The 17,398-nt window shown below is 27.1% G+C and overlaps 1 protein-coding gene and 1 long non-coding RNA gene across 2 annotated transcripts; both read left to right on the top strand.

The window, feature by feature from the left end:
• The first annotated feature begins 1,229 nt into the window (after positions 1-1,229).
• On the top strand, positions 1,230-15,955 carry LOC110611559 (pentatricopeptide repeat-containing protein At1g12300, mitochondrial-like). The gene is made up of 3 exons (XM_043960308.1): positions 1,230-2,247; positions 14,466-15,186; positions 15,292-15,955. Exons 1-3 carry the CDS (start codon positions 1,333-1,335, stop codon positions 15,555-15,557), a joined length of 1,902 nt encoding a protein of 633 aa, XP_043816243.1. The 5' UTR covers positions 1,230-1,332; the 3' UTR covers positions 15,558-15,955.
• Positions 3,636-4,571, top strand: LOC110610367. Its single transcript, XR_002487207.2, has 2 exons — positions 3,636-3,859; positions 3,953-4,571. It is a non-coding gene; the product is annotated as an uncharacterized LOC110610367 (long non-coding RNA).
• Positions 15,956-17,398: the final 1,443 nt, after the last annotated feature.

The raw sequence follows: 17,398 nt of genomic DNA, 5'->3' as shown, positions 1-17,398 counted from the left end.
AGAGATAAAGCTTTATTATAATCTAATAATTTGATTGGTTAATTATATTAGTTTTCTATTAAAATTTAAATCAAAATTTTATTATAATCTAATATAAAAAAACTAACTAAAATTTAAAACTTCCAACTTAAAAGATCATCAAAATATGAATATTTTTAATGCTGAATATTTGAGTTTGTGGCTAAAATTTTTGGAATAAATAATTCATACTAATAATTTTTAGCAATAAACATTTAATAAAAATATTAAATTTTTTATAATTTTATATTTTTATGATTAGATTCACACAGTAATTTAATTTTCTAATTTAACATTTATTATGTAATCTTATAAATAATGTGTTTATAATTTTAATTTTTATGAAATTTTGAACATAAATATATTCATACTTTAAAAATATTTTTTTTATAATTTATAATACAATATACTGATATTAAATGCATAGAAATAATTTACATATTATAAATTTACGTTAATATTATTAATAATAAAATAAAATTTAAAATGCAAAATATATTTAGTGAGTTTAACATTTCAAAATTTTATTATTTTGAAATAATTTTATATATTAATTTTTTACTGATTTTAATTAAAATTATAATATTATTCAAATAAAATGTCAAAATAAAAATGTGCCAAACAGTTCTCATGAGAGTTAAGCTTTGTAAAAAAAAAATTAATTTTTATTATACTAAAAGAAAGTAATTAATAATAAAAAATTATATAACGTTACTCATTTTAAATTTCTAATTATATTAGAGTAAAATTAAACAATAAACTATTTATTTTTTCCAAATCTATATTATATATGCAATTAGAATATAATAATATTTTTAAAAATATACATTGATAATTATTTATTAAATAAGGAATATTATTTAATAAAATAAAAAATCAATATTCTGCAATTATATTTATAATATTTTATTTAAAAAATATTTTTATCATTAAAAAATAGTATCACATTAAATTATAACTTATTTGACTCTTAAATAATAGCATATATATTTAATTGATTCAAAATTTTGAATTAAAATTATTTGACTCTTAAATAAAAGCAGAAATTTAATTGAATTTATATTTAAAAAGTTATTATTATAAAATGATAAATTTAATTTGTTATTAAATAATATTTTTATATGAAAAATTAATAAAAAAATTACAAAATGTGGTGCATATATAAACAACTAGTAATGCATTTTCTTTCCCAATTTCCTTTTGTTATCCTTACCACTTTACCAGCTGGCAGAGAGCCTTCCTTTTCCGATTTTCTATTTCCTTTCCTCATCCCCAATCTCTGATACATCCCTAAAAACAACTGACGAGAGATCGATGATGATGATGATGAAGATGCCTTGGAGGAGGAAGAGCAGGAGCTTCCATCTTCAGCTACAAGGGGCAATTGGTACCATTCAATCTCCATTCCTATTCTTATTTACCAATTATTGCCATTCTTCTACTTCCACACTTGAAGATGCACGCTTCTTGACAAATATCTTCAAATCTGCTTCTTTTACCCACCTTGATGATGCCATTGCGTCCTTTAATCATGTAATTCATCAGCATCCTCTTCCTTCTAGGGCTCAATTTAGTAGATTCTTATCTGCCCTTGTGAAAATGAAACAATATCACACTGTCTTTTCCATGTCCAAAACAATTGAATTGCTAGGAATCTCACACGATGTTTATTCTCTTAGCATCTTAATTAATTGCTTCTGCCACTTACACCTTGTGGATTTTGGCTTCTCTGTTTTTGGTAAGATGCTCAAATTCGGATTGGAGCCTACCACTGTGACATTTAATACCTTAATTAATGGGCTTTGTATGGAGGATAAAATCGATAAAGCAGTGGAATTTTTCGATGATATGGTTGCACGTGGTTATCAACCTGATGTTTGTACTTTTAATGTGATAGTAAACGGAATGTGTAAATTTGGGAAAACAAGTGTGGCTATTAGGCTACTAAAGGGAATGGCTGATAGAGGTTGTGAGCCAAATGTTGTGACATACAGTGCAATCATTGACGCCCTTTGCAAGGATGAGCTAGTTGGTGAGGCTTTAGAGCTCTTCTCTCAAATGAAGAATAAGGGCATTTCACCTAATGTCATCACTTACAATAGTTTAATTCATGGTGTTTGCAAATTAGGCCAAAAGAACCAAGCTTTGGCCTTGATGAATGAAATGGTGGAGCAGAACATATCACCTGATGTTTGTACCTTCAATGTATTGATTGATGCTCTTTGTAAGGATGGAACAGAGGCTCAAAATACATTCAATGTAATGATTCAAAGAGGTGTAGAGCCTAATGTGATCACGTACACTTCCTTAATTGATGGTCTTTGCATTTCAGGCCAATTCAAGGAAGCTTTGGCCTTGTTGAAAGAAATGGTGGGAAGGAACATATCCCCTGATGTTTTTACCTTCAATATATTGATTGACACTCTTTGTAAGAAAGGACTGGTTTCAATTGCGCAGAATATAATCAAAATAATGATTCAAAGAGGTGTGGAACCTGATGTTGTCACTTATAATTCATTGATGGATGGATATTGTCTGTGCAAGCAAATTGATAAGGCTAGAAAGCTATTTGATCTGATGGTGACCAACGGAATGGCTGACATTTTTAGCTACAACATTTTGATCAATGGATATTGTAAGTGCAAAATGATAGATGATGCAAAGCGGATTTTTGATGAAATGTCTCATAAAGGTTTAGTTCCTGATGCTGTTACTTATCATACTCTTATAAAGGCTATGTTTCAAGCAGGGAGGCCCCAAACTGCAAAAGAGCTCTTTAAGGATAAGTGCTCTCATGGTCAACAGCAAAATATAGTAACCTTCTCAATTATGATTGATGGCTTGTGTAGACAGGGGAATCTCGATGAAGCACTCACCCTATTGAAAGAAATGGAGGAAAGTCAGTTGAAGCCTGATCTTGTGACCTATAGCATTCTGATCAATGGTATGTGCAAAGCTGGCAAGATTAATGATGCCAAGGAACTGTTTTCTAGTCTTTTTGAAAATGGTTTACAACCTGATGTTTATGTATATAGTGCAATTATGAATGGACTCTGCCAACAAGGATTAATGGATGAAGCCTATAAGGTATTTAAAGACATGGAAAAGGTAGGATGTTTACCAAATAATTGTTGTTATAATATCATCATTCAAGGGTTTCTCAAGCATGAGGATTTACCAAAAGCATCAGAACTAATCAACGAAATGGTTGATAAGGGGTTCTCTGCTGATGCTGCTACCACAGAATTGGTAGTACATTTATCGCGGAATAATGATCTCATTCTGAGGCTTTTAAAGGTGCGCAATGAGGGATCAACAAACTAAAGTTGTTATATCTTGATCATTCAAGTGTGTCTTGGAGCGCAACTTGGTAATTACCTTTTTCAAATATAATAGATATGTAATTTAACTAACTTCTTCAAATATCATTTTTAATTTCAATCAGCTGTGATTCTCTTCCACAAAATGAAAATTTCTAACACTGCAAATTACCTGTGGTGGAAACCATGATATGTGTGTGCCTTTCGCTTGAATTCAGACATGGACTTGATCTCTTTGATATAAGATTGTTGATGAATGGAGGTCATGGATTTCTAATGATCAAGTTGCTGGTAAACCCACCATCTCCTTTTTCAATTTTTTTTGGCTGCTACTATAGCCTTAACTCTAGAGCTCAGTCCTAAAATTGAGTTGAGAACTAAACTAATTGGTCCCATACTACAATGCTTAAGAATCTTTATCTATTTTTATTTTTGTGCTCAATGACCTTTTAAAATGCTATCATTTCTCTTGTAGGTACTTGCAAGGATATGATTACAACTTCACCTTTCTAACCATAAAGGTATAAGCAATTCTTTTTTGCTTAATTATTATATTTTTAATAATAATGAAAATAATGATTATAAACCAGTGTGCTTTAATACTATAAATGCAGGGTGCAGGATATACAGTCCCAGAGTACAAGGTAAGAAAATCACTAGACTTCTACCGCTGTTGGTTGGATGAAATGTCGCTAAAATTATACACAACAAAAAATGTTATGGGAATTGAGGGAAAAGCAAACATCGTCTTTGTCACCTTTTTTTTTCTAGTCATCAAGTTGGGTATATATATATATATATATATATATATATATCCTTAATTTCTTTTATTATTTTCCTTCAAGTCAAATTAGTGAAATCATTGCATTAGCATCTAATAATATGAAGTTCACAATCTTTTCCAATGAAATCAATTTTTTAACATGAAAATTTGAATTTTAGAAATGCTTGTGGAAGGTATATATATGTATATATATATTCTTCCCTTTGAGATTCTTTACTTTGTGCCAAGTTGATTGGATGTGTAACTGGCGATTAAATGTTGATAGTTAATAGCAATAGCTATCAAATAAAGCGAGTCCATTTTAAGGATATGATTAAATCACTTTGCTTGGCCTAATGCAACTATTTTGAAACTGCTTTCTAAATTAACCAAACCTCTATTGTATGATTTGTATCCTGCTGAAGCCAAGGTACAAGTGTAGTGGTTGGGAAATCTGCCATTTTTTTTTTTAGTTTTTTGTTTGACAGAAAATCTACCAATTTAAGTTGTTGAAACTGTTGAATCTTGTGATAGTAAATTATTCAGATCCTTCTACTCTTCAAAACTCAGATAATCCAAGTAGGATTCTCATATCTGCACCGTTAAATTTAGTAAATTATTCAAATTTAGTAAATTATTCGACTTGGAATATGTCTATGACTATGACACTTGCTTTAAAGAAAGATTTGGGCAACTTATACACCAATTAAAGAAAGAAATAAGTCAAGAATCTATATCAGTTGTTGTTTACTTTACAAAATTGAAGAAACTATGGGATAAACTTGGTGTTTTAAAGCATCATTAAAGAGTAGGTTGAATATGAGTTTGTTTTTAGTATAATTCTATGTTCAGCTTCCTCATTCTTAAAAGAAAAGTTAAGAAGTTAGAAAGTTGGGAGTGGAGGAAAGAGTTTCATATAGATTTTGTGACTTTTGGAAAGCTTTTGGGCATGTTAGAGATACTTGCTGATTGGTTTAGAAATTATAAGCAAAAGAAAGAGGATGAAAATCAGACATATGCAGCCACTCAGACAAGCAACTGCAATTGGTCCTACTAGCGATTGGAATGCTAGTTTAGCAGCCTTCAGCTATTTAACAGGACTTTATGTCCAAATTTATTTATGAACAAGTTCATAAAAGGCAGGTTAGCTCTATATATAACACAGGTATAATCAAAGAAGGTGGCAGGAAAAATTGAATCTCACATTAGATCTTTCTTGTGGTCCAGTAGTGTCAATTATAATTTATTTTTATTAATATAATTTATTTAATTAATTTATAATATAATATTTTAATGGATTAAAAAATTATATAAATATACATTATTTAAAATATTTTAATTTCATTTGTTCGATTAATTTACTATTTTAATTTAATTTATGTTCTATTAACAAATATAATATGAAAATTTTAATAGATTGAGTATTTTATTGAAACTATTTTATGTTTTAATAATTTACTTATATTAAGACTATTATTAATAATTAAAATTCTAATGCTATTATAATAACATATCAAAATAAAAAGTTTTAAATTTTTTTAATAAGAGTACAGTTTTATGAATAATATTTTTTTATTATATTAAAATCATATTATAAAGAAAATAATTAATAATAAATATTATACATGTTAAAAAATTAGTTATACCTTTCAAATTATAAATGTTTAAATATAATTTATTATTGAATATCTATAATTTTACGTAAAATAAAAATATAAAATTATTTAAAATTTATTCGTATCTTTCAAATTATAAATTACTAAGTATAATTTATTACTGGAAATTACTAATTTTAAATAAAGTAAAAATATATTATTATTATTATTATTATTATTAATTTTGAAATTCATATTGTATTAGGATAAAGTTTTTTTGCAATTATAATTTATATATAATTGGACTATAATAATTTTCTTAAAAAAATATATGTTAATGATAGTTTTATTAAATAACAGATATTAGCAAATAAAAAGTTGAATATTTCAATTATAATAAAAAATCAACTAAAATGATATATTTTCTTAATTTTATTTATTATAATTTTTTTAGATAACTTTGATTAAATATATTCATATAATAATGTGATATTAAGATAATAGGAACCCAAATTTAATTGCCTATTTGCAATAATAATAATAATAATATAAAAAATTAATAAAGAGATAAAATAAAAATAACAGTAAAATATTGTTTAATTTGTGAAAGTGTTAAACGTGGTTGTAGAGAAATAGAGTGGTTTACTGGAGTTTTTGGAACCAGAGGAACATTTATATTTTTTGAAAGGCAAACTCAAAGCGGCCCTTTAAAAAGAGAGATTGATGTCGATTAGACTATGAATTCTATTAAAGGTTCTTATACTCCATTTCTGATTAGATTGATAGGAAAAGGAAAGATAAATTTGTTTGTATCTATTTAATTTTATAAATTAATTAAATGTTTATTTACAAATATATTGGTAATTCACTAACAATGTCAATCTGTTAGTAAATTTAGGGGTGTAAATGAAATAAACTGTTCGTAAGCTATTCGAGATTCTGTTTGATAAAAACTCGACCGAGCTCAATTTGATTTCTAAACGAGTCAAATTCGAACGAGCTCAATTCGTTTTCTAAACGAGTCAAACTCGAACTTAATTTTTAGACTTGTTTAGTAAATGAGCCAAATTTAAGCTCCATATTATTCGACTCATTAAGGCTCGTGAGTTCGGCTCGTTTTCGAGTTCATGAGCAGTAGATTCGTGAACGGTCTCGTTACGCAAATTAAGATTAATATCAGAATAGAAATAAATTCAAATCCTACATATATTTTCATGAGTTAAATATAAATTTTCTAAAGTCATTATAAAAAATTTTTGGATTTCCAATGGATTTTACTAATAGATTTTATCAATGTACTTTAATTAATTAGTAATTTTAACGGTTTTCTAATGAATTTGAAAATTTATCAATAATTCTTAATATAAACAAATTATGTAAAAATTTACCAACATATTTAAAATTTAAAATTTGTCGTTAATCCATTGGTATTACTAATAGATTTAAAAATTCGTTGGAAATTTATAAATTTATAAAATAATTAGTGTTAAAATTTATTAACAGATTTAAAATTTATTAGTAAATATTCAATATTCGGTTTGATAAAAACTCGATCGAACTCAACTCGATTTCTAAACGAGCCAAACTCGAACTTAATTTTTAGGCTTGTTTAGTAAATGAGTCAAATTTAGACTCCATAGTATTCGGTTCATTAAAACTCGTGAGTTCAGTTCGTTTCCGAGTTAATGAGACTCGTGAATAATCTCGTTAAGCAAGTTGAGATTAATATCATAATAGAAATAAATTCAAATCCTACATATACTTTCATGAGCCAAATCTAAATTTTCTAAAATCACTACAAAAAATTTTCAGAATTTTAACGGATTTTACCAATAAATTTTATCAATGTAATTTAATCCATTAGTAATTTTAATAGTTTTCTAATGAATTTGAAAATTCATCGGTAATTATTAATATAAATAAATTATGTAAAAATTTACTACCGGATTTAAAATCCGCAGGTAATTTATAAATTTATAAAATAATTTGTGTTAAAATTTACTAACAAGCTTAAAATTTATTAGTAAATTTGTTGATAATTTATTAACAATTTCAATCTGTTATTAAATTTAGGAGTATAAATGAATCAAACTATCCGTGAGTTATTTGAGGTTCAGCTCGACGAAATCTCGACTGAATTTGACTCGATTTCCAAACGAGTCAAGTTCAAACTTAATTTTTAGACTTGTTTAGTAAACGAACTAAATTTAAGTTCCATAGTATTCGACCCACTAAGACTCGTAAGTTCGGTCTGTTTTCAAGTTCATAAGCAGGCTCGCGAATAGACTTGTGAACATTCTCATTAAGCAAGCTGAGATTAATATCATAAGAGAAATAAATTCAAACCCTGCATATATTTTCATGAGCCAAATCTAAATTTTTTAAAGTTCAGCTCTATATATTTTAATTATACTCTTAAAACTTGCATATGTTTAGATCGTTAAGAGCTCATCTTTATAAGTTTATGAGCTAATTTGTATATATACTTATTTAGTTTTATATTTATTAGTTTTAAAGTAAAACTCATTATACATGTAAATAAATTGAACTATTCGTGAACTATATGAGACTAAACTCGATAAAAACTCAACTCGTCTAAATTCGTTTGCTAAACGAGTCAAATTTAACCTTATTAGTATTTGACTCGATTTTGAAATGAGTAAAACTCGAGTTCATCTCGAGTTTGAAAAATTTTTAACGAACTAAATTTGAACTATTCAAAACTCGGCTATGCTTGGTTCATTTGTACCTCTAAGTAAATTTTAGAAATCCCTCAAACAGACTCCCTTTCTCTTTCTCATTTCATCTCCCTCAAACTTCTCTTCTCCGTTTTTACAATTTCCACGAGTAGGATTATCATATTAGGTAGGGCGCAGGATGGTTAAATTCTATAAACTTTTCATCTCTCTTAGCAAAAATGGTTTAGTTGTATGAAGTGTTTGAATGAATGAAAGTAGTTATTTTGTAATGTTTGTTTTGATTGAAAGATATGAGAAATTGAAAATAGTGAAAATTATTATTATTGAAAATGTAATTTATTATTGAAAATCATAATTTTAAATAAATAAAAATATATTATTTTAATTTTGAAATTCATATTGTGTTAGGATAAAGTTTTTTTTAACTTAATTTATATAGAATTGGACTACAATAATTTTTTAAAAATTATCTTTAATGATAATTTTATTAAATAACATATATTAGCAAATAAAAAATTGAATATTTCATTTATAATAATAAAATCAACTAAAATAATACATTTTCTTAATTGTATTTTATTACAATCTTTTAGATAGCTTTGATTAGATATATTCATATAATAATGTGATATTAATTATGGCAATAGGACACCAAATTTAATTGTCTATTTAAAATAATAATAATAATGATATTATTATATTATATAAAGTATAAAAAAATTAATAAAAATATATAAAAATGAGGGTAAAATATTGTTTTATGTGGAGATGAAATCTCTACTTTAGTATCTATATTTTCAAAATCCATATTGAGTTTTTAATGGTTTAATAAATAGATTAAATGGTCAATGCCATTAATATGTTAATTGAATATTTAGCGGTACACATTACTTGAAAGTTAATATAATGAAAAAATTTAATATCCAAAATTCTTATGGCACTTGAAAAGAGAAATAAGAGCATTTCCCTATATTAACTTTGTCCATATAAAACACATCATTATCTGTCCAAAGAGAGTGAGACAGAGCATCGAGAGAAAACATCCATTTCTTTGAAAGTTTTAAATTTGGTTGCACAAAAATAGAATGGAGCTTTTGGAATTAGAGGAACACTTGTATTTTGGAGGCAAACTCAATGCGGTAATACGGTGATTCAAATCACCTGACTTTGAGAAGGAGATATCTCAACGTCAATTAGACTATATGTGAGTCCTACCAGAGGGTTTTATGTTCTACTTTTGATTAGATCTTAAAGAAGGAGAGATAGTTTGGTTTCAAGAAGTGGTTTGTTAAGAGATAACGTAGGCAACTAGTTTAGGGTTTTGCTATCGCTTTTCTCGAAGGAAAAGCTATGGTGAAGGAAGTACATGCCCATAAAGATACACTTCTCCATATTCAATTTAGTACTCTAGTTATAAACGTGACAAATTGAAAATATTTAATTTTATTATCTAAAAATTTAAAATTTTGAATATAAATATAGATTAATCTAAATATTTAGATTATTTATCATGTTGCAAATCATTCTGCTTCCATTTAATTTTACAAACAGATTTTATGTTCGTTTACAAATCCAAACATATCCGTTTAATTTTACCAGCAAATTGCCTATCATTTTGCGAATTAGTTTCTATCTATTTTTATTTTCAAACGGGTTAAAATCTATTTGCAAATTAATTTGTATCTATTTAATTTTATAAATTATACATTCGTTTGCTGTCATTTTATGTCCGTTTAATTTTATAAATAGATTCTATGTTCATTTATATCCATTTAATTTTATAAACGGATTATATAGTCATTTGCGAATTAATTTATATTTATTTAATTTTACAAACAGATTATGCATTCGTTTGTAAATCATTGTGTTCATTTAATTTATGAACGGATTACATGTTTATTTGTGAATTAGTTTGTATCATTTAATTTTACAAATAGATTATATATCCATTTGAAAACAGTTTGTTTCATTTAATTTTATAAACGGATCAAACATTTTTTTTATGAAGCAATTTGTATCCATTTAATTTTACAAATGGATTATATATCCCTTAGAGAATATATTAGTGTCTATTTAATTTACAAACAAATTATATATTTGTGTGCAAATTAATTTGTATTTATTTAATTTTAAAATGGAGTATTACATCTATTTACAAATCCATGTGTTTCGATTTATAAATTTTTTACAAATAAATTATACATTTGTGTGTAAATCAATTTGTGATGAGTCCCAAAACTCACCATTTTTTTCATATTAAATTCCATAATTTTGCTATGATTATGATATAAACAATTAATTTTTACTTGAAATTTGATTTTGGACAGATTTTGAACTAAAAATGAGAAAAAAAAATTAAAAAAGACTGTTTTAGAGTTCTTTTTCTGATTTGAAGGTACATTCTTACTCAAGACTGTAGTCCAAAGCGACGGACAGACTTTGGGATTACTGTTTTGCCCGCTATACAAAATTCAAAATTGTTTTAGATAAATGCAAACATAATCAGATTAGGATTACGATAAAAGTCATTATTGCAGTAGTAGATTTATTTTAATTTCTCTTTTAAATTATGAATTATTATTTTTTTGTTTAGAAAAAGTCTATATAAAGGCTGCCATAGAAGTAGAATTTACCATCTCTTCTCATCATCTCCTCTCTTTTTCGATCCCTTTTTGGCCGAAATTTTCCTCTCTTTTTATTTTGCTGCAATTTTATTATGACATTTAGAAACTAAACTCTTTTATTCATATAAAAGTTAATTAAATTGAAGTTCATTTAAAATTGTGAGATTATGTTCTTAATTTCTGTTTACCTCACTCAAATTTGTGATCCAAGCTCGATGGGCAGATTGCAGTATTTTTGTTTTGCGTACAGAGTTTAAAACTGTTTTTAGATAGATACAAATACAATTAGATAGGAGGATTAAGATAAGAGTCATCATAGGAGTAGTAGATTTATTTTATTTTTTTTTAAAATTGTGAATATTTTCTTTTTTGGGATATCCTATATAAAAAGACTGCTTTAGAAGTAGATCTCTCATCTCTTCTCCTCTTCTCCACACTTTTTTTTTTTCAGTTTCTCTTCGGCCGAACGTTCCTTTCCCTTCTTTTATTTTTTGCGATTTTATTATAACACTTAGAGGTTAAACTCCTTTATTCAGTTGAAAGTTAATCAAGTTGAGATTTAATTAAATTGTGAGATTTTGTTTTTAACTTCTATCATCTCAATTTCTTTTTTCAATTAATTTCTATTTTCGAAAAACATCATCTCCATTATTATCCTTTAGAAATTCAATCGTCCTATTGAATCTTTTATTAATTCAAATAAATACCTAATTATTTAATTAGGTTAATACAAGTAGTAATTAATATATTTATTTATGTCAAGAAATTTATTGATTTGCTTTAAATAATTTGCTTGCTATTATTGATCAAGTTTAGATTTTTCTCTTTTTAAAACTGTTAATTAAATAAATCTACATGTTTGAGGGAATTATTAATTAACTAGAAATTAATTTAAGTGCTATCCGAATTAATTTAATTTTAAAAAATAATTAATGGAATTCGCTTATTTAAACATTATAACTGAATGATAGCTAATTGAGTGAATATCTCTTTAATTAATGATCAATTACAAATCTATTAACTTTAATTATTTTCAACTGAATTTTAATTTGATTATGTATTTTATATTTTTTTTAGTTTATTCTTAAAATTAACTTTTCTAATAATAATTTTATTCTTCTCTCTTTTATTTTAAATAGTTTTTTTTTTTTTTTTTTTTTTTTCATAAAATTAATCGATCTTAAAATATTTGTGAGATCGACAATCATTATAAAAAAAATTAATTTTAAAGTGACTGATTAACAATGATTTTTAATTTTAATTTTTATTTCATTTATATTCATTTAAATTAATGGTTAAATTTTAAATTTTATAAATTCACCCTCTAGTTTAACCTTTAATATTTATAAACTTAAACTTATTATTAAAATTTTATATCAATCTTTTGAATTGTAATTAAATTTATTTATAAATTAATTTTTAATTAAAAACACATAAAAAATAAATAATGAAAAACTGGAGAAACCTCTATCACCTTCCATCACCCATAAATTCTGAAGTTTTATCGCATGCACAACCCTGACGCAATATTTTTAATCCCTTATAACTTCCATTTCAATCATTAATCGAAAAAAACTTGTTTTATAAGAGGTATTTTGTAATAGTATTGTAGACACTATATTTTTATCTACATAATTTTTTAAAAAAATAATAAAAAAATTAAAAGAAAGCTAGGTCTAAAACACAATTTTAATTCATAATAAGATAATCAAAACTCAATATTTGAGTTTGTGGCTAAAATTTTTGAAATAAATAATTCATACTAATAATTTTTAGCAATAAACATTTAATAAAAATATTATATACAATTAGACTATAATAATATTTTTAAAAATATACAATGATAATTATTTATTAAATAAGGAATATTATTTAATAAAATAAAAAATCATTATTCTACAATTATATTTATAATATTTTATTTAAAAAAATAAAATTAACAAAATTAATTAATTTTTAAATGAATTTAATTAGATATAAGGTACGGTTATAATAAAATATTATTTTTATGAAAATAAATTTAATTAAGTCTATATATTTTTATTAAGAGTCAAATAAATTTAATTTAAAATTTTTAAAATTTTAAGTTAATTAAACTATGAGTTTTATTAAAGGCTAAATAGATTCTAACTTAATATTATTTTTTAATAATAAAATATTATTTTTATAATTTAAAACATTAAAATTTTAGTATTTTAATTATCATAAAAATTTTAAAAAATATATAAATATAATAAATAATTTTTAAAATTATAAAAATAAGGTTTTATCATATAAAAATTTTTATTATTAAAAAATAATATTATGTTAGATTATGATGTATTTGATTTTTGAGTAATAATATAGAGGCTTAATATTTTTATATGAAAAATTAATAAAAAAAATTACAAAATGTGGCGCATATAAACAATTCCCAATTTCATTTTGTTATCCTTACCACTTTACCAGCAGGCAGAGAGCCTTCCTTTTCCGATTCTCTATTTCCTTTCCTCATTCCCAATCTCCGATCCATACTCAAAACAACTGACGAGAGATCGATGATGATGAAGATGCCTTGGAGGAGAAAGAGCAGGAGCTTCTATCTTCAGCCACAAGGGGCAATTGGTACCATTCAATCTCCATTCCTATTCTTATTTACCAATTATTGCCATTCTTCTACTTCCTCACTTGAAGATGCACGCTTCTTGACAAATAACTTCAAATCTGCTTCTTTTACCCACCTTGATGATGCCATTGCTTCCTTCAATCATGTAATTCATAAGCATCCTCTGCCTTCTAGGGTTCCATTTAATAGATTCTTATCTGCCCTTGTGAAAATGAAACAATATCACACTGTCCTTTCCATGTCCAAAACAATTGAATTGCTAGGAATCTCACACGATGTTTATTCTCTTAGCATCTTAATTAATTGCTTCAGCCACTTACACCTTGTGGATTTGGGTTTCTCTGTTTTTGGTAAGATGCTCAAATTGGGATTGGAGCCTGACGTTGTGACATTTACTACCTTAATTAATGGTCTTTGTATAGAGAGTAAAATGGACAAAGCTGTGGAATTTTTCCATGATATGGTTGCAAGTGGTTATCAACCTAATGTTTATACTTACAGTACGATAATAAACGGAATGTGTAAATTTGGGAAAACAAATGTGGCTATTGGGCTACTAAAGGGAATGGCTGATAGAGGTTGTGGGCCAAATGTTGTGACATACGGAGCAATCATTGACGCCCTTTGCAAGGATGAGCTAGTTGGTGAGGCTTTAGAGCTCTTCTCTCAAATGAGGAATAAGGGCATTTCACCTAACGTCATCACTTACACTGGTTTAATTCATGGTGTTTGCAAATTAGGCCAAAAGAACCAAGCTTTGGCCTTGATGAATGAAATGGTGGAGCAAAACATATTACCAGATGTTTATACCTTCAGTGTATTGATTGATGCTCTTTGTAAGGATGGAATGGTTTCAGAGGCTCAAAATACATTCAATGTAATGATTCAAAGAGGTGTAGAGCCTAATGTGGTCACCTACAGTTCCTTAATTGATGGTCTTTGCATTTCAGACCAATTGAAGGAAGCTTTGGCCTTGTTGAAAGAAATGGTGGGGAGGAACATATCCCCTAATGTTTTTACCTTCAATATATTGATCGACACTCTTTGTAAGAAAGGACTGGTTTCAATTGCGCAGAATATAATCAAAATAATGATTCAAAGAGGTGTGGAACCTAATGTTGTCACTTATAATTCATTGATGGATGGATATTGTCTGTGCAAGCAAATTGATAAGGCTAGAAAGCTATTTGATCTGATGGTGACCAACGGAATAGCTGACATTTTTAGCTACAACATTTTGATCAATGGATATTGTAAGTGCAAAATGATAGATGATGCAAAGCAGATTTTTGATGAAATGTCTCATAAAGGTTTAGTTCCTAATGCTGTTACTTATAATACTCTTATAAAGGGTATGTTTCAAGCAGGGAGGCCCCAAAATGCAAAAGAGCTCTTTAAGGATATGTGCTCTCATGGTCAACAACCAAATATAGTAACCTTCTCAATTATGATTGATGGCTTGTGTAGACAGGGGAATCTCGATGAGGCACTCACACTATTGAAAGCAATGGAGAAAAGTCAGTTGAAGCCTAATGTTGTGATCTATAGCAGTCTGATCAATGGTATGTGCAAAGTTGGGAAGATTAATGATGCCAAGGAACTTTTTTCTAGTCTTTCTGAAATTGGTTTACAACCTGATGTTTATGTATATAATGCACTTATGAAAGGACTCTGCCAACAAGGATTAATGGATGAAGCGTACAAGGTATTTAAAGACATGGAAAAGGTAGGATGTTTACCAACTAACTGTTGTTATAATATCATCATTCAAGGGTTTCTCAAGCATGAGGATTTACCAAAAGCATCAGAACTAATCAACGAAATGGTTGATAAGGGGTTCTCTGCTGATGCTGCTACCACAGAATTGGTAGTACATTTGTCGCAGAAAAATGATCTCATTCTGAGGCTTTTAAAGGTGCGCAATGAGGGATAAGCAAACTAAAGTTGTTATATCTTGACCATTCAAGTGTATCTTGGAGCGCAACTTGGTAATTACCTTTTTCAAATATAATAGATATATAATTTAACTAACTTCTTCAAATATCATTTTTAATTTCAATCAGCTGTGATTCTCTTCCACAAAACAAAAATTTCTAAAACCGCAAATTACCTGTGGTGGAAATCATGATACGTGTGTGCCTTTCGCTTGAATTCAGACATGGACTAGATCTCTTTGATATAAGATTGTTGATGAATGGAGGTCATGGATTTCTAATCATCAAGTTGCTGGTAAACCCAACATCTCCATTACAATTTTTTTTGGCTGCTACTACAGCCTTAACTCGAGAGCTCAGTCCTAAAATTGAGTTGAGAACTAAAACTAATTGGTTCCGTACTACAATGCTTATGAATCTTTATTTTTATTTTTGTGCTCAATGACCTTTTAAAATGCTATCATTTCTCTTGTAGTACTTGCAAGGATATGATTACAACTTCACCTTTCTAACCATAAAGGTATAAGCAATTCTTTTTTGCTTAATTATTATATTTTTAATAATAATGAAAATAATGATTATAAAGCAGTGTGCTTTAATTGAGAATTGATTAACAATTAGACTACACTATAAATGCAGGGGGCAGGATATACAGTCCCAGAGTACAAGGTAAGAGAATCACTAGACTTCTACAGGTAAGAGAATCACTAGACTTCTACAGCTGTTGGTTGGATGAAATGTCACTAAAATGATAGACAACAGAAAATGTTATGGGAATTGAAGGAAAAGCAAACATCCTCTTTGTCACCTTTTTTTTTTTTTTTTCTTCTAGTCATCAAGTTATAGATCCTTAATTTCTTTTATTTTCCTTCAAGTTAAATTAGTGAAATCATTGCATTAGCATCTAATAATATGAAGTTCACAATCTTTTCCAATGAAATCAATTTTTTAACATGAAAATTTGAATTTTAGAAATGCTTGTGGAAGATATATATATATTCTTCCCTTTGAGATTCTTTACTTTGTGCCAAGTTGATTGGATGTACTGTTTGAGATGTTAGTTAAGTTACGCAAGAAAAGTTGTTTTGGTTGTTTCTTTTCTCCTTTCAGCAGTATATAATGAGACATCTTTTGTTTTTACCACTTTCTAAACCTTGTAATATACACAATAAAATTTTCTTTGGGCTCTTGTTTGTACATGGTATTTTTCTTTTTGCTTGATGCATTATTCTTGAAGTTTTTGAGATTCTGCATCCATGGGAAATGGTTTGTTAGAGAAGGTGGGGTTGACAGGGTACATATTGAGAGGTAGGAAACCAATTGCAAAATGATTCAGATCCTTCTACACTTCAAAACTCAGATAATCCAAGTAGGATTCTCATATCTATCTGCACCGTTAAATTTAGTAAATTATTCGACTTGGAGTATGTCTATGACTATGACACTTGCTTTAAAGAAAGATTTGGGCAACTTATACACCAATTAAAGAAAGAAATAAGCTAAGAATCTATATGAGTTGTTGTTTACTTTACAAAATTGAAGAAACTATGGGATAAACTTGGTGTTTTAAAGCATCATTAAAGAGTAGGTTGAATATGAGTTTGTTTTTAGTATAATTCTATGTTCAGGATCCTCATTCTTAAAAGAAAAGTTAGGAAGTTAGAAAGTTGGGAGTGGAGGAAAGAGTTTCATATAGATTTTGTGACTTTTGGAAAGCTTTTGGGCATGTTAGAGATACTTGCTGATTGGTTTAGAAATTATAAGCAAAAGAAGAGGATGAAAATCAGACATATGCAGCCACTGAGACAAGCAACTGCAATTGGTCCTACTAGCGATTGGA

Source organism: Manihot esculenta, chromosome 9, assembly GCF_001659605.2.
Source record: "Manihot esculenta cultivar AM560-2 chromosome 9, M.esculenta_v8, whole genome shotgun sequence".
In the NCBI taxonomy this organism is placed as follows: domain Eukaryota; kingdom Viridiplantae; phylum Streptophyta; class Magnoliopsida; order Malpighiales; family Euphorbiaceae; genus Manihot; species Manihot esculenta.
Note: the sequence above shows the minus strand (reverse complement) of the source record. Positions and strands in the feature narration are given on the sequence as shown.